Source organism: Crinia signifera, chromosome 8 (genome assembly GCF_055691185.1).
Source record: "Crinia signifera chromosome 8, ASM5569118v1, whole genome shotgun sequence".
In the NCBI taxonomy this organism is placed as follows: Eukaryota; Metazoa; Chordata; class Amphibia; order Anura; family Myobatrachidae; genus Crinia; species Crinia signifera.
In genome coordinates, this window is record NC_139224.1 from 177,704,953 (window position 1) to 177,722,913 (window position 17,961).

At 52.0% G+C, this 17,961-nt stretch overlaps 1 protein-coding gene across 5 annotated transcripts in view; it reads right to left on the reverse strand.

Moving 5' to 3' along the window:
* The window catches only part of MCOLN3 (mucolipin TRP cation channel 3), a 49,643-nt gene that overhangs the window by 25,763 nt on the left and 5,919 nt on the right, over positions 1–17,961 (reverse strand). For all 5 annotated transcript variants that reach the window (XM_083157881.1, XM_083157879.1, XM_083157880.1 and 2 more), the window contains 6 exons: positions 9,251–9,518; positions 6,518–6,685; positions 5,023–5,176; positions 1,018–1,102; positions 847–943; positions 260–359 (listed from right to left, as the gene is read on the reverse strand). In XM_083157881.1, the coding sequence (XP_083014007.1) occupies positions 260–359; positions 847–943; positions 1,018–1,102; positions 5,023–5,176; positions 6,518–6,685; positions 9,251–9,481 (835 nt within the window). In that variant the 5' untranslated portion in view covers positions 9,482–9,518. The remainder of the gene's footprint in view (positions 1–259; positions 360–846; positions 944–1,017; positions 1,103–5,022; positions 5,177–6,517; positions 6,686–9,250; positions 9,519–17,961) is intronic.

Below are 17,961 nucleotides of genomic sequence, written 5' to 3' on the forward strand. Positions count from 1 at the left end.
GGACACAGTGACACAGGCAGCAGTGTTACTCTCTATACAACACATCAGCGTGGACACAGTGACACAGGCAGCGGCGTTACTGATTTCTGGGAATTGGCGTCAGATGAGGACACAGAGACAGATACTTGCTGTAAATATGGCGGTAACAGGACAGAATAGATTCGTGTTACGCCATATGTCAGATCTTGTGGAAACAATCATTAATGGAGATACATCCTAGTACATGACGCAGCGGCCGCGGAGGAGAGTGAATACGTACTGGAGCCGGACACGTGCCAGTCTCTGCATTCCTGGATGGACACATAACTATCTAAGCTTATTTTAATCCGTCCGCTGTGAGCTTTATTATCAAAGGTGATCTGCAACAAACAAAGCAAAAGTGAAAGGTGTCACGTATGATTGCCACACGGGACACTGCATACATGTAATCTGCACAGATAACGAAGCGCCCTCATTATAACGAGGTTACATTTCTGGTATTATCCGATGATTTCAGATCTCGCAGTCAGTGCTGATTCCGCAGATATCTGTGTGTGCAATAACCCCAAAACTCGCTGATTCTTAGGTGGGTCCAAAGTCCGTCACAACAGTGATGCAATTTGTATGATACATACTAGCTTACACAATGTCCCCGATTATGTCCAGGACTCAGACAGACCAAGGGGCCCATGTATATCCCCCAAACACCCCTTTCTGCAAAGAAGCCTAATACCCATGCGGGTTATTGTACATACAGGGGAAAGGTCACACCGTGGTTACACACGTGCCCATGCAGGGGGTAAGACGATGAGCGCACACACCAGCGACATGTACGCATGTGTGTGCCCATCTGTCGCACGTACTCACTGTCACTGTGAAGTCATAGCAGTCCGGGAGTTCATGATGGCGGATGGTCTGCAGATTAATAGCTTTCAGCTTAAACATGATCTCCACTTTGACAAGCCTGGGGATATAAATAATTCACCTGGTAAGTGCCCGCAGGGACAGAGACACTGGGCAGCAAAGTGCCGGGCTCACCGATAAAACTGCAGTGTCATGTTCCAGAAGGTCCCCGCCAGGCCGCCATCAGCTATCGGGGTCATCGGCTCCACGTAGACGCATTCTAGGAGCAGAGAGAGAGCGTTTCTTACACACTTTATGCCATCACTACATGATTCCTCCATGTGACAGGGGTGACTGATATAAGCCGGCTTGTGTCTGTGGTCCCACACGCTTTGTTATCATGTATATTCCATGCATGGCGCTGTAGACACTTTGTGGCGCATTATAAATAAAAGCGAATAATAATAATGAATAAAGAGGAGAAAACGCATTGTAACAGGGCGTTCTGCTGTAGGGTCAGTGAGGGCGAGTAGTCACAACTGCTGGCTATGGAAATGTGGATGTCAGCATATAATCACCTTTCCTGTGCACAGAGGCACGTATACACTGGACGCGTGCACAGAGGCATGTATAAACTGGATGTGTGCACAGAGGCACTTATACACTGGACGTGTGCACAGAGGCACGTATACACTGGACGTGTGCACCGAGGCACGTATACACTGGACGTGCGCACAGAGGCACGTATACACTGGACGTGCGCACCGAGGCACGTATACACTGGACGTGCGCACCGAGGCACGTATACACTGGACGTGCGCACAGAGGCACGTATACACTGGACGTGTGCACAGAGGCACTTATACACTGGACGTGCGCACCGAGGCACGTATACACTGGACGTGCGCACCGAGGCACGTATACACTGGACGTGCGCACCGAGGCACGTATACACTGGACGTGCGCACACCGAGGCACTTATACACTGGACGTGCGCACCGAGGCACTTATACACTGGACGTGCGCACCGAGGCACGTATACACTGGACGTGCGCACCGAGGCACGTATACACTGGACGTGCGCACAGAGGCACGTATACACTGGACGTGTGCACCGAGGCACGTATACACTGGACGTGTGCACCGAGGCACGTATACACTGGACGTGTGCACAGAGGCACGTATACACTGGACGTGTGCACCGAGGCACGTATACACTGGACGTGTGCACCGAGGCACGTATACACTGGACGTGTGCACCGAGGCACGTATACACTGGACGTGTGCACAGAGGCACGTATACACTGGACGTGTGCACCGAGGCACGTATACACTGGACGTGTGCACCGAGGCACGTATACACTGGACGTGTGCACAGAGGCACGTATACACTGGACGCGTGCACAGAGGCACTTATACACCATCATTGCCTTAGTAGGATGGGAGTAGGGAGGCCAATCCCGGGGTCAATGAGGGCGAGTAGTCACAACTGCTGGCTATGGAAATGTGGATGTCAGCATATAATCACCTTTCCTGTGCACAGAGGCACGTATATACTGGACGTGTGCACAGAGGCACCAGGGGCAAATGCAGGATTTTCAGAAGGGGGTTTCCAGAGGGGCGGAGCAAAGCCGGGTCAGTTAAAGTATTATAGATCGACCAAATGTATATAAATAATAATAAATATATGTAGTGGAGTGGGCTTATTATTCATAATTTTCTGGTGGGAGGACAGCTTGCTTGACTGCAGATATCTCCAGTTCCCGAAAATAGATTTCTTAGATTTTAATGGCATTAAAATGAGAGAATCCCACCTACCAAATGGTATTGGGGACTAGGGGATCAGAGTTCAGGAGGTAGAGCAATCCGTCGACGAGAATATAAAACTACATACCAGGTGTGTGGAGCTGGAGCAGTAACCAGCTGCTGGAAGGCTGATATCTCTAGTGTTGGGAACAGTAGAGACAAGCTACTAATGTCCATCAAAGGGGGAGAGTCCCAGCTTTTGGAATATACCCTCAGAAAAACTCTACGTCAGACAGAACCTGAAATATCTGACTGGGAAAAGCAATTAACAGGCTTGGATAGAGACCACTGCTTTGAAGTCAGATATCTCTGGTTCCCAAGGGCCGATTTTTAAAATTCTTGTACCAATGGAAAGAGGGGACCCTCAGCTTTCAGCCTAGGGCCCTTAGACTCCTGGGGTGTTTCTGGGTACTCAGAAACCCCCCTGCGTGCGCTACTGGGCACGTATACACTGGACGTGTGCACCGAGGCACTTATACACTGGACGTGTGCACCGAGGCACGTATATACTGGACGTGTGCACCGAGGCACGTATACACTGGATGTGTGCACAGAGGCACGTATACACTGGACGCGTGCACAGAGGCACGTATACACTGGACGCGTGCACAGAGGCACGTATACACTGGACGCGTGCACAGAGGCACTTATACACTGGACGTGTGCACAGAGGCACGTATACACTGGACGTGTGCACAGAGGCACGTATACACTGGACGTGTGCACAGAGGCACGTATACACTGGACGTGTGCACAGAGGCACGTATACACTGGACGTGTGCACAGAGGCACGTATACACTGGACGTGTGCACAGAGGCACGTATACACTGGACGTGTGCACAGAGGCACGTATACACTGGACGTGTGCACAGAGGCACGTATACACTGGACGTGTGCACAGAGGCACGTATACACTGGACGTGTGCACAGAGGCACGTATACACTGGACGTGCGCACAGAGGCACGTATACACTGGACGTGCGCACAGAGGCACGTATACACTGGACGTGCGCACAGAGGCACTTATACACTGGACGTGCGCACAGAGGCACATATACACTGGACGTGCGCACAGAGGCACTATACACTGGACCCGTGCAGAGGCACTGGACCCGTGCAGAGGCACTTATACACTGGACGTGTGCACCGAGGCACTTATACACTGGACGTGTGCACCGAGGCACGTATACACTGGACGTGTGCACAGAGGCACGTATACACTGGACGTGTGCACAGAGGCACGTATACACTGGACGTGTGCACAGAGGCACGTATACACTGGACGTGTGCACAGAGGCACGTATACACTGGACGTGTGCACAGAGGCACGTATACACTGGACGTGTGCACAGAGGCACGTATACACTGGACGTGTGCACCGAGGCACGTATACACTGGACGTGTGCACCGAGGCACGTATACACTGGACGTGTGCACCGAGGCACGTATACACTGGACGTGTGCACAGAGGCACGTATACACTGGACGTGTGCACAGAGGCACGTATACACTGGACGTGTGCACAGAGGCACATATACACTGGACGTGTGCACAGAGGCACTTATACACTGGACGTGTGCACAGAGGCACTTATACACCATCATTGCCTTAGTAGGATGGCAGTAGGGAGGCCAATCCCGGGATCGGCATCGGCAGGATCCCGGGATTTTAGCCTAAAAACGGCTGGATTTTAATCCCGGGATTGAGCCTTCCAATCCCGGGATTGCGGGATTAGTAACTGTTTGTAAAAATCCAGCAGACGGCTGTTTGGAACAGTGTCTGTGTGTGCTGTAGCGGCATGACGGTGGCCGGGCTACGCAGCGTGACCCCTGACATCACATAACGCTGAACAGCCCGGCCGCCGTCATGCCGCTGCAGCACACAGACACTGTTCTGAACTTGTTCACCTGCCCGCCCACCCGCTGAGGAGCTCCCAGCCGCCCGCCCGCTAAGGAGCTCCAAGCCGCCCGCCCGCTGCGCAGCACCTAGCCGCCCGCTGAGCAGCTCCCAGCCAAGCTGAGTAGCTCCCACCCGCATGCCCGCTGGAGATGGTCCTGCTACTGCCTGTCACCACCATCATGTAAGTGACAGTGCAGTGCAGGGCAGGAGGCATAGTGGGGATTAGTCTGCCATGTTAATGTGCGGGTCGGCCAGTTTGGGGAGGAGAGACGTGTTTTTTTTTGTTTTTTTTACCATGGAGGCCAATCCCGGGAATCCCGGGATTGAGCATTTTTCAATCCCGAATCCCGGGATCGAAAAAATGCCCCGGGATCGGTATCCCTAGATGGGAGAGATGACAGGATCTGATTGGCTGCAATGAGCGAGGCGTCCTGCAGACCTGTTACATACAATCCTAATATCAGGAATATACCATTACGGGATCTACATGTTACCTGTCTGAATCTTTGGGTCTATATCAAAGGTGTCATTTCCGGGGAAGATGCTTCCTTGCCGATAGAAGTACTGGCAGGCCGTCATGCCGGGATGTCCTCCGTCCCCGCTCTCGTATGCATGATTCCCAAGAGAGATGTTCCGTAGCTCCAAGTACTGGGGATACAGGGAACAGGTCTTACTACGATGGGCACAGACATCACTAGAAGGTCACATGATACTGTCATGTATATATGACACGTATATGGAATCACTGACAACACCATGCATTACTGTAGCGTGTCGGCCCCACGGCTCCAGCACAGACTTCCCCTACGGTCCCGCATAAGGAAGGACATTTCCAGGAACCAATTCCATTCTGCTGTTGATGTGGCTCCTCCCTCCCGACCTGTCGGACACGCTGAAGCCGGCAAGCATGCCTGACAGATTGGATATTTAGTTGGCCGCATCTGACTGTGTATGAGCCCGATATTTCCCATGTTCCTTCACTGTAGAGGAATAGTTCATATGAGAGGAACACAAAAAATGTATGGCCATACAGGGGTGTATGTACCCCGCAGCCAGTGACGCTGGAGAAGGGAGGGGCACCATCTGGCTATGCCAACCTTGTCCAGTGGGTAGAATCACAGCATTAGCTCATGATCAGCCCACCCCCAGCCTATTGGCTAGCTATCCTTCTGCCACTATCTATGACACATAGGCCCTCATTCTGCGGTTTTTCGCTGCGTTGCGAGCCAACTAGCGCTGCCCGCACGAATGCCCCCCCCCCCCACATGTCCTCGCAGGCCTACTACTAGATGTTTTGCATAAACATCCATTTGCAGCCTTGCGTGGGGACCCAAAATCATTCAATCGCTGACCATTGAATGATTTTTGAAGCCATCACTAATCTAGGGTGACTTAGATTAGTGGCACCCTGCTCTGTGAACAGGGCGGGCACCTGACACTCAGTGATGTCAGCTGCCCGCTTATGGAAGGCAGGAAGCCGCCCCCGTTCGCATGGGGACTCACCCAGCACGCCTCCTGCGTGGGGACGCACCCAACACGCCTCCTGCGTGGGGACGCACCCAACACGCCTCCTGCGCGGGGACGCACCCAGCACGCCTCCTGCGCGGGGACGCACCCAGCACGCCTCCTGCGCGGGGACGCACCCAGCACGCCTCCTGCGCGGGGACGCACCCAGCACGCCTCCTGCGCGGGGACGCACCCAGCACGCCTCCTGCGCTGGGACGCACCCAGCACGCCTCCTGCGCGGGGACGCACCCAGCACGCCTCCTGCGCGGGGACGCACCCAGCACGCCTCCTGCGCGGGGACGCACCCAGCACGCCTCCTGCGCGGGGACGCACCCAGCACGCCTCCTGCGCGGGGACGCACCCAGCACGCCTCCTGCGCGGGGACGCACCCAGCACGCCTCCTGCGCGGGGACGCGTGGGTCCTAGCTGGACCTTCCCTCTACTGGCCGGTGATACACTTACATACAGACGGACTTGGCTTACTTGTTTCATTATAAAAGTGAGGTGCTCATATACGTCTTCCTGGCGGTACACGGCGTACGTATCATCTCTCGCATCCTTGTAATCTTTCAGAAACAAGTGTTTGAATGCCACTGTGTTCTCCTCCTTGAAGGTGACCACCATCTGGTTGCTGAGTCCGAATAACACCAGCTGTAGTAGGTAAGGAGACACAATGCTGGTGATTCATTCTCAGTACAGCATGTGCTCAGTGCCCTTCACGTCTACAATTAACACTGTAATCAGTACTGCTCAGAACCAGACTGACCTTCAACAAACAAAGGTTCTTGATGCACAAGATATTAGACGGATACAGAGCAGCAGGGTATTCCGAGACAAATGAAGTATTACATTATCAGCTATAGAAGTTATTTGCATGAAAATAATAATAGATCTGACACCTACAGAACGCCCACTTTCTTACACTTCACAAGTGGAGCCAGTTACTTAGGGGCCCATGTATCAAGTAATATTTGCGGCTAAATCCCCGAAAACACCCGTTTTCGGGGGTTAACCGCAAATATTAAGTATCACCTAATATTTGCGGTTAACCCCCGAAAACGGGTGTTTTCGGGGATTTAGCCGCAATCCCCCCTGCAGCGCCGCCAGCCGCATCCCCCCATAGGTTTCTATGGGGGATGCGAAGCTGCCCGATGTATCAACATCGGGCAGCCCGGCATCGCACCCCTGTGCTATCGCCATTCTGATATGGCGATAGCCCATTGTAGCCTATGGCTATACATCACACTGCCCGAGCGGCAGCAGGGTCGCGGGGGGGGGGGGGGTCAGCGCGTAACCGCGCATGCGCAGACCCCCCGGCTTCCGGCTCTGGGTATCCTTTCGGAGCCCTGTCCCTGCGCCACAAAACTACATACATTCAGGTAATATTCCGCCCCGATCGCATTATAAATGCGCTCTTGATAAATGGGGGCCTTAGTTGGCTGAACCAATAATCCTGAGAACACAGATATTCATTTATTAATGACATCACTGAGTCACGAGGAACAATGTGCCACATTCCCCATGAGGGTCACTGGTTTGTAGATACTTTATAAGCTGAAAATGTCTGCCTCCATCATTTAGAGCAGGCATGTCCAAACTGTGGCCCTCCAGCTGTTGTTGAACTACACATCCCAGCATGCTCTGTTACAGTTTTGCTATTTGACCATACTAAAAATGATGTAGGGCATGCTGGGATGTGTAGTTCAACAAAAGCTGGAGTGTCAAGGTTAGCCATCACTGGGATAGGCTGCATTCTCAGTGATGTCACAGGTTCCTAGTGACTGGATAGGCTGCACTCTCAGTGATGTCACAGATTACCTGACAGGCTACACTTTCAGTGATGTCACTGGTTCCTAGTGACTAGATAGGCTGCATTCTCAGAGATGTCACAGGTTCCTAGTGACTGGATAGGCTGCATTCTCAGTGATGTCACAGGTTCCTAGTGACTGGATAGGCTGCATATTCAGTGATGTCACAGGTTCCTAGTGAATGGATAGGCTGCATTCTCAGTGATGTCACTGGTTCCTAGTGACTGGATAGGTTGCATTCTCAGTGATGTCACTGGTTCCTAGTGAATTGATGGGATGCCCTTTCAATGATGTCACTGGTTCCTTGTGACTGGATAGGCAGCATTCTCAGTGGTCACAGGTTTCTAGTGACTGGATAGGCTGCACTATCAGTGATGTCACAGATTACCTGGCAGGCTGCACTCTCAGTGATGTCACAGATTACCTGACAGGCTGCACTCTCAGTGATGTCACAGATTACCGGACAGGCTGCACTCTCAGTGATGTCACAGATTACTGGACAGGCTGCATTCTCAGTGATGTCACATGATACCTGGCATGCTGCACTTTCAGTGATGTCACAGATTACTGGACAGGCTGCACTCTCAGTGATGTCACAGATTACCTGACAGGCTGCACTCTCAGTGATGTCACAGATTACCTGACAGGCTGCACTCTCAGTGATGTCACAGATTACCTGACAGGCTGCACTCTCAGTGATGTCACAGATTACCGGACAGGCTGCACTCAGTGATGTCACAGATTACCGGACATGCTGCACTCTCAGTGATGTCACAGATTACCGGACATGCTGCACTCTCAGTGATGTCACAGATTACCGGACATGCTGCACTCTCAGTGATGTCACAGATTACCGGACAGGCTGCACTCTCAGTGATGTCACATGATACCTGACAGGCTGCACTCTCAGTGATGTCACATGATACCTGACAGGCTGCACTCTCAGTGATGTCACAGATTACCGGACAGGCTGCACTCTCAGTGATGTCACAGATTACCTGGCAGGCTGCACTCTCAGTGATGTCACTGGTTCCCATGAACAAATGGCCTGATTCAGACCTGATCGCTGGTCTCACCATTGAATGATTATCCCAGTGTGTATAGTCTGTGGTAGCCCAGGATTCATAATGATGGATACAAAAGTTTGCTCTGCAATTTTCACCCCAATTTAGACAAATTCACTTGGCACTCAAAGGGTTAATCAGCGTCTGCGCTAGAATCAGACTGATACCCCTCCCCCAGCGCTTGGGCACGCCTGCGTCTCACCTGACACTCCCTGAAGTGCAGCACGGCGTTACATGTATCAGGCCCTGTCCTCAGCCCAGCAGCATAATATGGGTGACATGGGATCGCTATAAGGACCTCACGTGGTCCCGAGGTCACCAGCACTTCCAGCTGCAGGACTCACCTGGATGGTCACCATTGCGATCTTCAGTATCTGTATACAAAGCTTCCACGGCTTGCGGCCCCGAGCACTGAATTTCTCACAGGGATTCATAAAGAAGAACTTGAGTTTCCTCCTCAGCTGGTCTTCTACGAGGAGCTCCTCAGTGATGGAGCTGGCTTTGGTCATATAGGGCCCATCCGTCTCATCCAGGGAAGCCGGCGCTTTCCCCATTCTGTCTGTGTTTTCCATCATTCTCCGGAGGGAACTGTCACCTTACCAGCAGTCTGCTCTGGAATACACAACAACAGAAAATCTGGGATTTTATTGTATTTTATTTATTGGCTTTATTACTACTATTGTTACTGAAAGTTACTAGAGATGGTTACACGGCAGCAGAGAAAAAGATTATTTTTAAAGTGTGATTCAGATACTGTATGAAGAGCTGAGTCATTAAATGGTACGGGAAGTCCCGGCAGCGTTAGGTGTCAGAGCTGGCAAGAAACTCAATCTGGCAAAATGAATAATGAACCAGAGGAAACTGAACCACACATCGGCCATGGGTAGAACTAAGAAAAGGTTCAGGCCATTGGCCAGGAATAGTCTCCAGCAAGCTGCAGTCACGTCTACGAATACCCAAATTTTTTAAATATATACAGTATACACACATTTCGGAGCACGTTCAATTACTGCGCTAGATGGGGAAAAGATATCAATTAAATAGTCTTTGTCCAGCGTGGTAAATCAGGGGTTAACAGGCACTATTACACTGCATAAACAGCCCGATTCGGTTTTGTAAAAAATGCACAAAACTGAGCAAAACAATGCTGCGCTGCTGGAGGGGTAGATGTAACATGTGCAGATAGAGGTATATTGTGTGAGTTATTTTGTTTCTGTGCAGGGTAAATACTGGCTGCTTTATTCTGACACTGCAATTTAGATTTCAGTTCGAACACACCCCACCCAAATCTAGCTCTCTCTGCACATGTTACATCTGCCCCACCTGCAGTGCAGCATGGTTATGCCAGGTTGTGTGGAAGGTTTCCCTGCACGTTTCACCCCCAATGCTGCCTCTTTCTTTGGGACTTTACCCTGAGCACATGAGGCTGCATGGAAACATCCACCCTCGGTGATTAAATATGCCTCTTAAAGTCGTACGGCCTTACCAAAACCCCGTATACAGACATATATCAGTGGGCAGTCTACTTCAGAGGTGACCGCAAACAAAATTTTTACGTAGTTGAACAATTATCGCACGGTTGCTGTGTACACAATCGCAGCTAATGCGGCATTACCGTACATCTCTACAGGTGGTACAGGTACAGGTGGGAGACATTCATCACAGGAAGAGGAGCAACAGAACACAAGGACATGCACTGACACTAGAGGGAGGAAGGTACAGGTGGGAGACATTCATCACAGGAAGAGGAGCAACAGAACACAAGGACATGCACTGACACTAGAGGGAGGAAGGTACAGGTGGGAGACATTCATCACAGGAAGAGGAGCAGCAGAACACGAGGACATGCACTGACACTGGGGGGAGGAAGGTACAGGTGGGAGACATTCTTCACAGGAAGAGGAGCAACAGAACACGAAGACATGCAATGACACTAGGGGGAGGAAGGTGCAGGTGGGAGACATTCTTCACAGGAAGAGGAGCAGCAGAACACGAGGACATGCACTGACACTGGGGGGAGGAAGGTACAGGTGGGAGACATTCTTCACAGGAAGAGGAGCAACAGAACACGAAGACATGCAATGACACTGGGGGGAGGAAGGTACAGGTGGGAGACATTAGTCACAGGAAAAGGAGCAACAGAACACGAAGACATGCAATGACACTAGGGGGAGGAAGGTACAGGTGGGAGACATTCGTCACAGGAAGAGGAGCAACAGAACAGGAGGACATGCAATGACACTAGAGGGAGGAAGGTACAGGTGGGAGACATTCATCACAGGAAGAGGAGCAGCAGAACACGAGGACATGCACTGACACTGGGGGGAGGAAGGTACAGGTGGGAGACATTCTTCACAGGAAGAGGAGCAACAGAACACGAAGACATGCAATGACACTAGGGGGAGGAAGGTGCAGGTGGGAGACATTCTTCACAGGAAGAGGAGCAGCAGAACACGAGGACATGCACTGACACTGGGGGGAGGAAGGTACAGGTGGGAGACATTCTTCACAGGAAGAGGAGCAACAGAACACGAAGACATGCAATGACACTGGGGGGAGGAAGGTACAGGTGGGAGACATTAGTCACAGGAAAAGGAGCAACAGAACACGAAGACATGCAATGACACTAGGGGGAGGAAGGTACAGGTGGGAGACATTCATCACAGGAAGAGGAGCAACAGAACACGAGGACATGCACTGACACTAGAGGGAGGAAGGTACAGGTGGGAGACATTCATCACAGGAAGAGGAGCAGCAGAACACGAGGACATGCACTGACACTGGGGGGAGGAAGGTACAGGTGGGAGACATTCTTCACAGGAAGAGGAGCAACAGAACACGAAGACATGCAATGACACTAGGGGGAGGAAGGTGCAGGTGGGAGACATTCTTCACAGGAAGAGGAGCAGCAGAACACGAGGACATGCACTGACACTGGGGGGAGGAAGGTACAGGTGGGAGACATTCTTCACAGGAAGAGGAGCAACAGAACACGAAGACATGCAATGACACTGGGGGGAGGAAGGTACAGGTGGGAGACATTAGTCACAGGAAAAGGAGCAACAGAACACGAAGACATGCAATGATACTAGGGGGAGGAAGGTACAGGTGGGAGACATTCGTCACAGGAAGAGGAGCAACAGAACAGGAGGACATGCACTGACACTAGAGGGAGGAAGGTACAGGTGGGAGACATTCATCACAGGAAGAGGAGCAGCAGAACACGAGGACATGCACTGACACTGGGGGGAGGAAGGTACATGTGGGAGACATTCTTCACAGGAAGAGGAGCAACAGAACACGAAGACATGCAATGACACTAGGGGGAGGAAGGTGCAGGTGGGAGACATTCTTCACAGGAAGAGGAGCAGCAGAACACGAGGACATGCACTGACACTGGGGGGAGGAAGGTACAGGTGGGAGACATTCTTCACAGGAAGAGGAGCAACAGAACACGAAGACATGCAATGACACTGGGGGGAGGAAGGTACAGGTGGGAGACATTAGTCACAGGAAAAGGAGCAACAGAACACGAAGACATGCAATGACACTAGGGGGAGGAAGGTACAGGTGGGAGACATTCTTCACAGGAAGAGGAGCAGCAGAACACGAGGACATGCACTGACACTGGGGGGAGGAAGGTACAGGTGGGAGACATTCTTCACAGGAAGAGGAGCAACAGAACACGAGGACATGCACTGACACTTGAGGGAGGAAGGTGCAGGTGGGAGACATTCTTCACAGGAAGAGGAGCAGCAGAACACGAGGACATGCACTGACACTAGGGGGAGGAAGGTGCAGGTGGGAGACATTCTTCACAGGAAGAGGAGCAGCAGAACACGAGGACATGCACTGACACTAGGGGGAGGAAGGTACAGGTGGGAGACATTCTTCACAGGAAGAGGAGCAGCAGAACACGAGGACATGCACTGACACTAGGGGGAGGAAGGTACAGGTGGGAGACATTCCTCACAGGAAGAGGAGCAGCAGAACACGAGGACATGCACTGACACTGGGGGGAGGAAGGTACAGGTGGGAGACATTCTTCACAGGAAGAGGAGCAGCAGAACACGAGGACATGCACTGACACTAGAGGGAGGAAGGTGCAGGTGGGAGACATTCTTCACAGGAAGAGGAGCAGCAGAACACGAGGACATGCACTGACAATAGAGGGAGGAAGGTACAGGTGGGAGACATTCTTCACAGGAAGAGGAGCAGCAGAACACGAGGACATGCACTGACACTAGGGGGAGGAAGGTACAGGTGGGAGACATTCTTCACAGGAAGAGGAGCAGCAGAACACGAGGACATGCACTGACACTGGGGGGAGGAAGGTACAGGTGGGAGACATTCGTCACAGGAAGAGGAGCAGCAGAACACGGGGACATGCACTGACACTAGGGGGAGGAAGGTACAGGTGGGAGACATTAGTCACAGGAAAAGGAGCAACAGAACACGAAGACATGCAATGATACTAGGGGGAGGAAGGTACAGGTGGGAGACATTCGTCACAGGAAGAGGAGCAACAGAACAGGAGGACATGCACTGACACTAGAGGGAGGAAGGTACAGGTGGGAGACATTCATCACAGGAAGAGGAGCAGCAGAACACGAGGACATGCACTGACACTGGGGGGAGGAAGGTACATGTGGGAGACATTCTTCACAGGAAGAGGAGCAACAGAACACGAAGACATGCAATGACACTAGGGGGAGGAAGGTGCAGGTGGGAGACATTCTTCACAGGAAGAGGAGCAGCAGAACACGAGGACATGCACTGACACTGGGGGGAGGAAGGTACAGGTGGGAGACATTCTTCACAGGAAGAGGAGCAACAGAACACGAAGACATGCAATGACACTGGGGGGAGGAAGGTACAGGTGGGAGACATTAGTCACAGGAAAAGGAGCAACAGAACACGAAGACATGCAATGACACTAGGGGGAGGAAGGTACAGGTGGGAGACATTCTTCACAGGAAGAGGAGCAGCAGAACACGAGGACATGCACTGACACTGGGGGGAGGAAGGTACAGGTGGGAGACATTCTTCACAGGAAGAGGAGCAACAGAACACGAGGACATGCACTGACACTTGAGGGAGGAAGGTGCAGGTGGGAGACATTCTTCACAGGAAGAGGAGCAGCAGAACACGAGGACATGCACTGACACTAGGGGGAGGAAGGTGCAGGTGGGAGACATTCTTCACAGGAAGAGGAGCAGCAGAACACGAGGACATGCACTGACACTAGGGGGAGGAAGGTACAGGTGGGAGACATTCTTCACAGGAAGAGGAGCAGCAGAACACGAGGACATGCACTGACACTAGGGGGAGGAAGGTACAGGTGGGAGACATTCCTCACAGGAAGAGGAGCAGCAGAACACGAGGACATGCACTGACACTGGGGGGAGGAAGGTACAGGTGGGAGACATTCTTCACAGGAAGAGGAGCAGCAGAACACGAGGACATGCACTGACACTAGAGGGAGGAAGGTGCAGGTGGGAGACATTCTTCACAGGAAGAGGAGCAGCAGAACACGAGGACATGCACTGACAATAGAGGGAGGAAGGTACAGGTGGGAGACATTCTTCACAGGAAGAGGAGCAGCAGAACACGAGGACATGCACTGACACTAGGGGGAGGAAGGTACAGGTGGGAGACATTCTTCACAGGAAGAGGAGCAGCAGAACACGAGGACATGCACTGACACTAGAGGGAGGAAGGTACAGGTGGGAGACATTCGTCACAGGAAGAGGAGCAGCAGAACACGGGGACATGCACTGACACTAGGGGGAGGAAGGTACAGGTGGGAGACATTCATCACAGGAAGAGGAGCAACAGAACACGAGGACATGCACTGACACTGGGGGGAGGAAGGTACAGGTGGGAGACATTCTTCACAGGAAGAGGAGCAACAGAACACGAAGACATGCAATGACACTAGGGGGAGGAAGGTACAGGTGGGAGACATTCTTCACAGGAAGAGGAGCAACAGAACACGAGGACATGCACTGACACTGGGGGGAGGAAGGTACAGGTGGGAGACATTCTTCACAGGAAGAGGAGCAACAGAACACGAAGACATGCAATGACACTAGGGGGAGGAAGGTACAGGTGGGAGACATTCATCACAGGAAGAGGAGCAGCAGAACACGAGGACATGCACTGACACTAGAGGGAGGAAAGTACAGGTGGGAGACATTAGTCACAGGAAGAGGAGCAGCAGAACACGAGGACATGCACTGACACTAGGGGGAGGAAGGTACAGGTGGGAGACATTTGTCACAGGAAGAGGAGCAGCAGAACACGAGGACATGCACTGACACTAGAGGGAGGAAGGTGCAGGTGGGAGACATTCTTCACAGGAAGAGGAGCAGCAGAACACGAGGACATGCACTGACACTAGAGGGAGGAAGGTGCAGGTGGGAGACATTCTTCACAGGAAGAGGAGCAGCAGAACACGAGGACATGCACTGACACTAGGGGGAGGAAGGTGCAGGTGGGACACATTCTTCACAGGAAGAGGAGCAGCAGAACACGAGGACATGCACTGACACTAGAGGGAGGAAGGTACAGGTGGGAGACATTCGTCACAGGAAGAGGAGCAGCAGAACACGGGGACATGCACTGACACTAGGGGGAGGAAGGTACAGGTGGGAGACATTCATCACAGGAAAAGGAGCAACAGAACACGAGGACATGCACTGACACTAGAGGGAGGAAGGTACAGGTGGGAGACATTCGTCACAGGAAGAGGAGCAGCAGAACACGGGGACATGCACTGACACTAGGGGGAGGAAGGTACAGGTGGGAGACATTCATCACAGGAAGAGGAGCAACAGAACACGAGGACATGCACTGACACTGGGGGGAGGAAGGTACAGGTGGGAGACATTCATGACAGGAAGAGGAGCAACAGAACACGAGGACATGCACTGACACTAGGGGGAGGAAGGTACAGGTGGGAGACCTTCTTCACAGGAAGAGGAGCAACAGAACACAAAGACATGCAATGACACTAGGGGAGGAAGGTACAGGTAGGAGACATTCTTCACAGGAAGAGGAGCAGCAGAACACGAGGACATGCACTGACACTAGAGGGAGGAAGGTGCAGGTGGGAGACATTCTTCACAGGAAGAGGAGCAGCAGAACACGGGGACATGCACTGACACTAGGGGGAGGAAGGTACAGGTGGGAGACATTCATCACAGGAAGAGGAGCAACAGAACACGAGGACATGCACTGACACTGGGGGGAGGAAGGTACAGGTGGGAGACATTCTTCACAGGAAGAGGAGCAACAGAACACGAAGACATGCAATGACACTAGGGGGAGGAAGGTACAGGTGGGAGACATTCTTCACAGGAAGAGGAGCAGCAGAACACAAGGACATGCACTGACACTAGAGGGAGGAAGGTACAGGTGGGAGACATTCGTCACAGGAAGAGGAGCAGCAGAACACGGGGACATGCACTGACACTAGGGGGAGGAAGGTACAGGTGGGAGACATTCATCACAGGAAGAGGAGCAACAGAACACGAGGACATGCACTGACACTGGGGGGAGGAAGGTACAGGTGGGAGACATTCTTCACAGGAAGAGGAGCAACAGAACACGAAGACATGCAATGACACTAGGGGGAGGAAGGTACAGGTGGGAGACATTCATTACAGGAAGAGAAGCAGCAGAACACGAGGACATGCACTGACACTAGAGGGAGGAAAGTACAGGTGGGAGACATTTGTCACAGGAAGAGGAGCAGCAGAACACAAGGACATGCACTGACACTAGGGGGAGGAAGATACAGGTGGGAGACATTAGTCACAGGAAGAGGAGCAGCAGAACACGAGGACAGGTACTGACACTAGGGGGAGGAAGGTACAGGTGGGAGACATTCCTCACAGGAAGAGGAGCAGCAGAACACGAGGACATGCACTGACACTAGGGGGAAGAAGGTACAGGTGGGAGACATTCATCACAGGAAGAGGAGCAACAGAACACGAGGACATGCACTGACACTAGAGGGAGGAAGGTACAGGTGGGAGACATTCTACACAGGAAGAGGAGCAGCAGAACACGAGGACATGCACTGACACTAGGGGGAGGAAGGTACAGGTGGGAGACATTCTTCACAGGACGAGGAGCAGCAGAACACGAGGACATGCACTGACACTAGGGGGAGGAAGGTACAGGTGGGAGACATTCTTCACAGGAAGAGGAGCAGCAGAACACGAGGACATGCACTGACACTAGAGGGAGGAAGGTACAGGTGGGAGACATTCGTCACATGAAGAGGAGCAGCAGAACACGAGGACATGCACTGACACTAGGGGGAGGAAGGTACAGGTGGGAGACATTCTTCACAGGAAGAGGAGCAGCAGAACACGAGGACACGCACTGACACTAGGGGGAGGAAGGTACAGGGGAAATGTGAGTAAGAATTGCTTCACAGAAAGAGTAGTAGATAAGTGGAATAGCCTCACATCAGAGGTGGTAGAGGCAAATACAGTAGAGCAATTTCTACATGCCTGGGATAGGCATAGTGATATCCTTACATAGAAATAAGGATCAGATATGGTTTGAGGTCAACATGTTTATATAAGGGGCATACTAGATGGGCCAAGTGGTTCTTATCTGCCGTCACATTCTAGGTTTCTATCTGTGATCCAGGCCCTGAAGCCTTCTCTCTCCGCTCCCTATAACTGTGCAGCCTCGCTGTGACCGCATCTAATTATTATCTGTCATCTGCCAAAGAATACTACAATCATCTTGTAATTAAAGATGGGAGACGAAAACAGAGACACAATTGTGTATTTGTTAGTGAAATGTAACAAACTGTTCCACAGTGCTGATCCCACTTATTACAAGTACAATATTCCCTACCTTTAATTATATGTATCAATGCTGGGAATACGCTTCACTGAGATCTGACGTATTATGGTCTCCAAACTCAATTATCCCAAAGCAGAGACAGAAACAAAACTCAGGTAACGAACACAGGGTTGCCTACACTCCCGGAATGGCCGGGAGGATCCCGAAAATGGGGTCCTGCTGCGAT